General features: G+C 43.3%; 1 protein-coding gene across 1 annotated transcript; it reads left to right on the top strand.

Annotated features, from left to right (window-relative positions):
- Positions 1 to 222: 222 nt before the first annotated feature.
- LOC138956373 (uncharacterized) lies at positions 223 to 7,810 on the top strand. The gene is made up of 2 exons (XM_070327746.1): positions 223 to 471; positions 7,721 to 7,810. Exons 1-2 carry the CDS (start codon positions 229 to 231, stop codon positions 7,781 to 7,783), a joined length of 306 nt encoding a protein of 101 aa, XP_070183847.1. The 5' UTR covers positions 223 to 228; the 3' UTR covers positions 7,784 to 7,810.
- The last annotated feature ends 1,715 nt before the right edge of the window (positions 7,811 to 9,525 follow it).

The raw sequence follows: 9,525 nt of genomic DNA, 5'->3' as shown, positions 1-9,525 counted from the left end.
GGGCGTGGTGGTGGTTATTGTTGCTGGCGGTGGTTGTTTGTGGTGGTTGTTATTGTTGGTGGTGGTGATGGTTGGTGAGGGTGTTGGTGGAGGTGGGGATGTTGTTGTTGTTGTTGTTGTTGTTGTTGTTGGAGCATGTCCCTAATCATTTGACCGTGCGGGCGTAACACTTCTCAGCATCCATCTTCGTGTTTCTTTCATCACCAGGAAGAGGTCGAGTCTTCCAAGATGGCCTTGGTGGAGAACCTTACGGACGCCATGAAGGTTCTCCTGTCCACGCGCGAAGATCTCGTGTTCCCGTGGACCAACGAGCAAGCCGAGGACGACGCCGTCATGCTCTCTTGTCGGACACTGCCCAGGCTGCTCAACGAACGAGGTTGGAAGGGAGTCATGTCCATGCTGGTCAGGCTATGGAACGACGAAGGGATCAAAAAGTCTTGGCAGCAGTCCCTGGCTTCTGGGCTGCCTTGTGTGAGTTTGGTTTGATTTGTGTGTTTGTTTGGTTGTTTGGTTGTTCGTGTTTGTCAGATTGAAGAGTGACGAAATGTGTGTGTGTGTGTGTGTGTGTGTGTGTGTGCGCGTGTGTGTGTATGTGTGTGTGTGCGTGTGTGTGTGCGTGTGTGTGTATGTGTGTGTATGTGTGCGTGTGTGTGTGTGTGTGTGTGTGTGTGTGTGTGTGTGTGTGTGTGTGTGTGTGTCCGCGTGTGTGTGTGGGTGTGGATGTGTGTGTTTCTGTTTTCAAGCCTGCGCGTGTTTATTTTGTTAGCTAGCTATGTAACTACTTTGCCACGCTTGGTAGGCGTGAAAAGACGAGTTTTTCGCTTTAACTTTTTAAAGTTGTTTGAAGTTCAAGTGCAATTCCTACGCCTTTGTGGGCAATTTGATACTCCGGAAGGCATTTCGTCTTTGTAGAAGCAATCGCCTTCCGCGGAACTGCACATGAGAGACTCTTCAGAAAGAGAAAGAGAGAGGGAGAGAGACAGAGAACGAGAGAGAGAGAGAGAGAGAGAGAGAGAGAAAGAGAGAGAGAGTCGGAGAGAGAGAGAGAGAGACAGAGACAGAGAGAGACAGAGAGAGACAGAGAGAGAGGCATAACGGACACACACGCACATACACACACACACACACACACACACACACACACACACACACACACACACACACACACACACACACACACACAGAGTCCTCCACCATTCCATATTTGTTAGCATTACTTTAAACACCTTATCATAACATAAAAGCTTAATACATGAATTGTGAAGTGGACGCGAACCAAACATATTTTCCTTACTTCATATTCTTTTATTCATGATCATTCACGTTCATCCAGAGTTCCTTTCTTCTTTCCCTTATCCAGAGCCAAGGCAATAAAACATGCAAATGAGCTCACCACCCACATATCTTTTGATGTGAGCGGTTGGCCGAAAAACATGATTGATATCAAGCCGGAAAAGACGCTGCTTAGATTGCCAACTTTTGTCACAAATTGACATGAAATTTACACTTGAAGAGGAAGTGGACTTCTGCACAAACTGGACATTAATAGTCTTGAACTCGTTCACAAATTACAAACAACTTTTGTATTGCTTTTTAAATAGCATTTCCTCACTCTGAACCTTTATCATTTTCGCTTCTCCATAATAGGCAAACATGTCTCTGCCTAACAGAGAGAGAGAGAAGGGGGGGATGACGGAGACACAGAGACACCGAGCAATAGAGAGAGAGAGAGAGAGAGAGAGAGAGAGAGAGAGAGAGAGAGAGAGAGAGAGAGAGAGAGAGAGAGAGATGATGATGATGATGATGATGACTGAACTTTATTTTTCAAGGATAGAGGTTTAAGGCGACGCCTGTTCTTACAACCGGTCCTTACTTCTAATACAAATGTATAATCAATGATAAACAAGTAAAACAACATGACAATTAAACAAATTAAACGAACGAACCAGCAAACAATCGACAAGTAAGCAAACAAGCAAATTAACACAAACAACACAATTACAAAGTAAGCAACATACAAATCGAAAGCGAAACATGCAAAATCTTATTTGAGGTATACACATGTAAAGTGATCGACGGTAAAATTCACACGATACCAACGTTGACACTGATGCCTACATTGAATATATGGTGTAAATGATGATGATGATGATGATGATGATGATGATGATGATGATGATGATGATGATGATGATGATGATGAGTTGATGATGATAATGATCAATGGGAGATAGAGAGAGAGAGAGAGAGGGAGAGAGAGAGAGAGAGAGAGAGCGGGAGAGAGAGAGATACAGAGAGAAAGAGAGAGGGAGAGAGAAAGAGAGAGGGAGAGAGAGAGAAAGAGAGAGAGAGGTAGAGAGAGAAAGAGAGAGGGAGAGAGAGAGGGGGAGAGAGAGAGAGATACAGAGAGAAAGAGAGAGGGAGAGAGAGAGATACAGAGAGAAAGAGAGAGGGAGAGAGAGAAAGAGAGAGAGAGGGAGAGAGAGGGGGGGAGGTAGAGAGAGAAAGGCAGAGAGAGAGGACAAGAGAGACATAGAGAGGGCAGGGAGAGGGAGGGAAAGAGACAGACAGAGAGAGACCTGAAGATAGGGTTGGAGGGTGTGTCGAAAGCTTTCGCTAAAACAGGTTGTAGTATTCGTTCTCAGAGGGCTTTTCTGAGAGAGAAGGAGAAGGTCTCAAGGAGGAGAGGGGCCGGGGGTGGGCGGGGGGAGGGTGTTGGGGGGGATGAGTCGAAGTCTGTCTGAGTTTGCAACCGCCAAGGAAGTTGTCTCTTGCAAGACGGACATTTACGCTTATTAGGTTATTTGCTTTACACGGTACGCGGAATCAAAGGCAATCAGCGGCGAAGCGGAGGGCACGCCAACACTGTTAACTTTGTGGGCAGAATATACCTGCGCAGTCAGTTTCAGCGGCACAGACGACGCACTGCCTATTATTTATGCCGCGATAGGGATTATGACGAGTACTTGTGGGGCTCCGCTCACATATTATGTAACTTCAGCACCGACGACGCACTGCTGCTTATCCCAGCCCGCTACACGTTGCATGAAAGGAAAACAGGCCAAGTACTCGTCATAATCCCTATCGCGGCATAAATAATAGGCCGTGCGTCGTCTGTGCCGCTGAAACTGCCCATTGTATTAGCTCCAACTTCGCGTGCACGTCTTGAATGTTTATACTCGCATTTCACTCTTTTTACTCTGTTCTACATTTAAAGCAAAAACATCGTTCCTGACTGTTGTTCGTTTTTGAAAAAATGGCGAATTGGTCATCAGGGCCGGACCAAATGAGTTGTAAGGGGGGGGGGGGGTTCCTCCTTTTTTGGGGGGGCAAATCAACTAGGGGGGTCCGAGGGCATGCTCCCCCGGAAAAGTTTTGAAAAACGGTTAAAATCTGTGCAATCTGGTGCATTCTGGGCCTTGTTTTGAGGGTTAAGAGCAGCATTGTTTTGGTGCTAAAACTAGTAAAAAAAAAATAAAAAAAAACCTCAAAGCAAGGTACATGCTTTTTCCAGGGGTGGGGTTCCGGAACCCCTGGAACCCCCCCCCCCTCCCCCCCCCTGGGTCCGGCCCTGGTCATGTGGATTTGCTGTCTCTCGGGAGAGACTCCCTCTCTCGCTCTGTCCGTCTTATTATTTGTTGGCAAGAAATATTTGATGAATGTTCGGTATTCGACCTTATTAAGCTGTTTTTACGAAACATCACCACCACTGGTCCGTTTTTGGTCTGACTCTAACATGCAGTGCTTCCTCACTCGTCCCTTTCATGTCGCTTTGTCCCCCGAACGCTCAGTGGTACCGTGAAATAACATCGTCATTTGAGCGTGAGCACTTGCAGAACAACACCAACAAAAGCCAGATAGGTCGCAGGTTTTTTTTTCGGATGGGAAATGTTCAAAAGACATGTCCTATATGAAATATCTGACCACAACTTTTTGAAAAATGGATCGCCCAAGTTCCTTCCTCGGGGGGTGCGGGGATCGGGGGGGGGGGGGAGGGGGGGGTAGCAAGAAGAAGGTTGATTCTTTTAAACACCAACACATTTTTGACCCTGGCAAGATTGGCATTTATTGACACGGGGTATCGACGGCAGCGGTGAAGCAGAGGTCACGTCAATACTAACCAATTTATAATATCTGGCTTCACGTTCTGACGTCATATCGTTTGACACTTTTATTGTGTGGCCATGCCGGCAAAACAAAAAAGAAGAAGTAAGATACATAAAACCAAACCAAACAAACCAAAAAGGCGAGTTTTAGGAACGTTCAATCAATAGGAAAAGGACACATTAAATGTCGTGTTTTCGTTTAATCATTGGTTAAACTTCCCTGGACGAACATTCTTGTTTTATTTTACTTTATGCTGACTATCTGGTTCGGATTTCTTCCTAAAGACATTGAAGATTTGATTTTCAAAAGCACTGTTTGGTTAATAATCGATAGTTGTTTTATTATTTTATATTTGTGTTATTTCGGGTGTCAGTTTAACTAAAACTGTGAAAGGATTTGAAAGCTGATTCCCACTAAAAAAAATTAAAAAACGTTGCCGTACTAGTTAACGTTTCTTTTTCTCTGTGAGTATAAAAGGTTTTTATTTTAAAACAACTACGTTTATTTTGTTGTTGGGTTCGCTTTTTTGTTGTTTTTGTTCTTTTTGCGTGTTTGTGGTAGGGGGAAGGGGGGATTGTCAGTCTGAATGTAACTCTTTTCCTTTTGTTTCTCTTTTTTTTTTGAGGGGGGGGGGGGGATTAAAGAGGTACTAAGACGGACTTTTCTTTCAACAAGTTGTATGTCACATAATCATCGACTTCCATCCTCACGAATCCACCCTTTGGGTTCACTGTAGATCACTGTACTTAAGTACTACTATCTTATCCGTCGAACACCATTTTTAAATCGAAATACCAATAACATCGTTTCCGACCGCTATTTTGTTCTCTCTCCGAAAGATTGACAGATCTGCTGTATATCTCTGTCTACTTTTTTTGTTTTTCAAACAAACAATATTTTGTGTGTTTCCCCGTTCGACGAATGCCCGGCATTCAAGCGATTATCCATGGTCTTCAGGCATCTACAAGAACAAGACAATTACGCTTTTGATACGAACAATAATTAGAATTGGTCCTTTTTTTTCGTCAGACTTAAACAAAGAGTGCTTCCGGCGTACGCGTCTCTTTGTCGTGTCCGTAATGAACTTGACTTATCTGTGTCCGCGAACGCTCAGTGGCACCGTAAATCATCCCTGTCATTTGAGCGTGGGCACAGACAGGAAGCATACGAACAAAAGCTGGAAAACGTCGACGACCTTTCAGGAAAGACCTTGACGTACTAGCTTAGATATATGTCCGTACGATTTGTTGTCCTACCCTCAGAAGATGGCGGGGGGGGGAAGGGGCGGGAGGGGGGGTCGATTTTGTTGTTGTTTCCCTGTTACTTGCACCCAAAACAAGACTACGGTGCAAGAATGCATTATCGCCAGCCTCAGACTACTTCAATCCATATATTTTCTCTCGGGTTGTATTGAACGGATGACTTTCTGTCTAATTGATGTAACGTTTCGACGTCTGTTTACTCTTCAAAGACTCTCTAATAATTGTGAGTTGAACACAAACATTATAATTTATTGTCTCTCTATCACTCTGTCCGACTTAGTATTTGTCAAGAAGAAATGGTTGATATTTCCGTCAGATGAATGTCCGGTTATCGAACGTTTTCGAGAGCTTCGGGTATCTACAATAGAAATAGACAATTACACTTCGACAGGCTTCAATTTGAAACTTCGAGGTTATCGTGGTCGATTGATGCCAAAACCACAGCCTCATTCGATATCTTTTTTTTCTTTTTTCTTTTTTCTTTTCTTTTTCTTAATTTTTCTTTTTTTGGGGGGGAGAGGATGTTGAATATTTTTAACATTAAAAAACAAACGAACATTTTCTTCCTTGTTGTTTTGTTACAAATTATATATGTTTTTTTATATTAAAACAAGAATGTGTGATTGTCAGTTTAAGTATTCCTTTTTTGTGTAGAAAGAAGCACCTAGACGTGGACTTTTCAATCATTAAGTTGTAGTCCACACAATCATTGACTTCCATCCACACGGATTCACTCCTTGGGTTCACTGAACTTATTTATTACTATCTTATCCAGTCGAACACCATGTGGCAATCAAAGGATTCCTCTATCAAAGAGTTGTATCCTCACTGACAACTGTTGACTTCGAGCCACACGGAGAATTCTCTCAGATTCACGGAAAGCGAAGTTCTGAATGCCTGACTAATAATATTTCTTGTCCAGTCTAAAGCATGGTTTCTGACTGCTGATGGTTCTCTGGATTAGCGACTTGAGCAGCTGCAGGCGGGTTTACTTTCTTTTTGTCTCCACGGAGATCCGGCTGCTTTTTTTTTTTTTTTTTTTTTTGCTCACCAAGAAGATTTGATGTTCCCATTAAGGTTCTCGAGCGTTCCCGAGAGCTTCAGGTATCTACCAGAACTTGACAACTGAACATTTCATACGAAACATCACCATAATTTGTCCTTTTCCTTCAGGCCCTTTTAACAGGCAGTGTATCTGTAGAGCGTACTTGTTCATCTTGTCATCCGTACTAAAATCCACAATGCTGTGTCCGCGAACGCTCAGTGGTACCGTGAATTTTCTATCGTAATTTGAGCGTGGGCGCTGGCAGGATACAGCGAACGCAAACCAGATAACATCGCTTACCATGTGTGAAGACTTAAAGACTAGATTAAACTAACGCATTCCAAAGAATGGATCGCTAAGATGAGGCTATATCTCTCTCTCTCCTCTCTCTCTATCACTCTCTCTCTCTCTCCACTCTCTCTCTTTCTCTCTCTCTCTCTCTCTCTCTCTCTCTCTCTCTCTCTCTCTCTCGTATTTGCTGGCGTGGTTGGTTGGGTGAAATGTATTCTACTGCATTGATTTCTTATTAAGACAAACACATTTCGTGAACGTATTGTGACCCTCTCTCTCTCTCTCTCTCTCTCTCTCTCTCTCTCTCTCTCTCTCTCTCTCTCTCTCTCTCTCTCTCTCTTTCTCGTATTTGCTGGCGTGGTTGGTTGGGTGTAATGTATTCTACTGCATTGATTTCTCATTAAAGACAAACACATTTCGTGAACGTATTGTGACCCTCGTCGCAATTTTTGACCCTGCTTGGTAAAATGCCTGCACATGATGATTGCCCGAATTATTTTCTTGGTTAAGATTTTCTTCCTTGTTGTAGCTTTGTTCAATCTGTGCGGGTTTCAAGCCTTGCCTTAACACGTCGTACTTTAAACTAAGCGCTCAAACGTCAACATTCATGATATCAATCTTTGAACCAAACAAACTTTAAGGCACTACGCATTGCTTGCAATTTAATTCTGTGTTATGCTAATTTACATCTTTATATTTTTATTTAGTTGGTGTGTATTAATAGACTCAATTATTTGTGCTGTGTAATTGCCTTATGTTTTTTGTGGGGGATTATTGTTGAATGTTAATGACCAATGCTTGTTGTAAAGCGCCACGAGACTGTCGTTTGGTGATGAAAAGCGCTATTGAAGAACGTTCTATTATTATTGCTACGATACTCACCACTAGTTTGATGAACCCGAGCTTTCAGGGTTGACATCTGTTTTACCGAGTTGGATTTCAAATTCGGGTGGTTGTTGTTGTTGTTGTAGTTTTCAAATAAAACAAGTCTTTATTTGTTTCTGTCTGTTTTTAGATGGAGTGTTTGTCAAGATTCCTCGACGATCCGATAAGAGTTTGCGATCAGGTGAGGAACTGAGTGTTTGTGTGTGTGTGTGTGTGTGTGTGTGTGTGTGTGTGTGTGTGTGTGTGTGTGTGTGTGTGTGTGAGTGAATGCATGTGTGTGTGTGTGTGTGTGTGTGTGTGTGTGTGTGTGTGTGTGTGTGTGTGTGTGTGCCTGCGTGCGTGCGTGTGTGTGTGTGTCTGTCGAAATTTTCCTTGTTCCTTGGTTAGCCCTTTTACGCTAGTTTTCACGCCCAAAAGGTGTCCTACATTTACACATCACCCCCCCCCCCCGCCCCTACAGATCAAGGATAGTGGCACCTCTTTTTCCACCCTTACACTCTTTTCCCTGCCCACATTTCCAGCCCCCTATTTTGTCATCCCATCCACGCTTCTTCATCATCCGTTATTCAATCTCCCTTTCTCTTTGGAAGACTGACGACTTCTATCCGTCTCTGTCCTTTATTAGGTTCAGGTCTGAATGGAAATCTTTACTGTGGTCACTCCGTCGGAAAATGCGACGTCGTGCTGTGCAAAGAGACAAGTCATTTGTGAAGGGGGGGGGGGGAGGGGGGGGGGGGGGCAGGACATGTTAGTATTTTACTGAGAACAAAATCTGCGGCACGCACACAAATATGCTTGTGTGTGTGTGTGTGTGTGTGTGTGTGTGTGTGTGTGTGTGTGTGTGTGTGTGTGTGTGTGTGTGTGCACGTATGTGTGTGTGTGCGTGTGTGTGTGTGCGTGTGTGTGTGTGTGTACGTGTTTGCGTGTGTGCGTGTGTGTATGCGTGTGCGTGTGTATGCGTGTTTGTGTGTGCGCGCGCGCGCGCGCGCGCGCGTGTGTGTGTATGTGTGTGTGTGTGTGTGTGTGCGTGTGCGTGTGTGTGTGTGTGTACTGCCCCGTTACACGAGATATATTTGTTGTTCTTTTTGTAGTGATGATTTTTGCAGAAGACCAACAGCGACGTGAAACAATTCTATTTCTTTCGTTATTTGACTGACGCTCGTATTTGAATGGCGATTTAGATGGTAATTGTTTATATTCACAACATTTTGTAAAGACTGATGTCCAGAAAGAGATTTGTGTAGATCAATCTTGGTTCCTTTCTTGGTATTGGTTCTTGGTTTTTTCATGTTCCTGCAACTTTTTTGGCAACATATAGCCTATACACTGTAATGTCACGAAGTTCTTTTACGTCTGCACTCTTGATGCTTCAAACGAGAAAAAAATAAATACTTTAAATGTTAATGCGAGTTTCATTCGTACATCTTTAGTTTAGGATATGTATAAGAACAGGAACTATCGGAGAATATCGTGGCATTTAAATACCTTCAATTGTGACCCTCCACCACGAAATGAGTCGCATGTCACCTCGCGCGGTTCTGCGCTAGGCTCAATAATATTATAAGTCCAGGGAGTGTCTGGTAACAGCGTGAGCGTCAACTTAGTCACAGGCTTATAACTCTAACAGTTTTCGCTCTTTTCTAAAACGGGTTTCACCACTGGATAGAGCATAAAAAAACTCTTTAGGAAAATGTAAAAATATGAAAATTATGCAAAGGTGACATGCGACTCATTTCGTGGTGGAGGGTCACAATTGTTTAGGAAATCTTGCATTTCCTGGTGTGATAATGAGTAAACAAACTGCTGACTGTAAGGAAGAATACAAGGTCGTTAATACGTAAGCAGGCCCTATATCATGTACAAGAAGATATTAAGATGACACTGAGAAGATCCGCATTTACCCACACACACGTAATGCATACACAAAACGTGATC

This window comes from Littorina saxatilis, linkage group LG2, assembly GCF_037325665.1.
Source record: "Littorina saxatilis isolate snail1 linkage group LG2, US_GU_Lsax_2.0, whole genome shotgun sequence".
Classification (NCBI taxonomy): domain Eukaryota; kingdom Metazoa; phylum Mollusca; class Gastropoda; order Littorinimorpha; family Littorinidae; genus Littorina; species Littorina saxatilis.
Note: the sequence above shows the minus strand (reverse complement) of the source record. Positions and strands in the feature narration are given on the sequence as shown.

Excerpts from the sequence above, each read along its gene's own strand:
- LOC138956373 (XM_070327746.1), top strand. The coding sequence starts at position 229 with ATGGCCTTGGTGGAGAACCTTACGGACGCCATGAAGGTTCTCCTGTCC. Across the intron at positions 472-7,720 it reads TGGCTTCTGGGCTGCCTTGT|ATGGAGTGTTTGTCAAGATT; the intron begins GTGAGTTTGGTT and ends GTCTGTTTTTAG.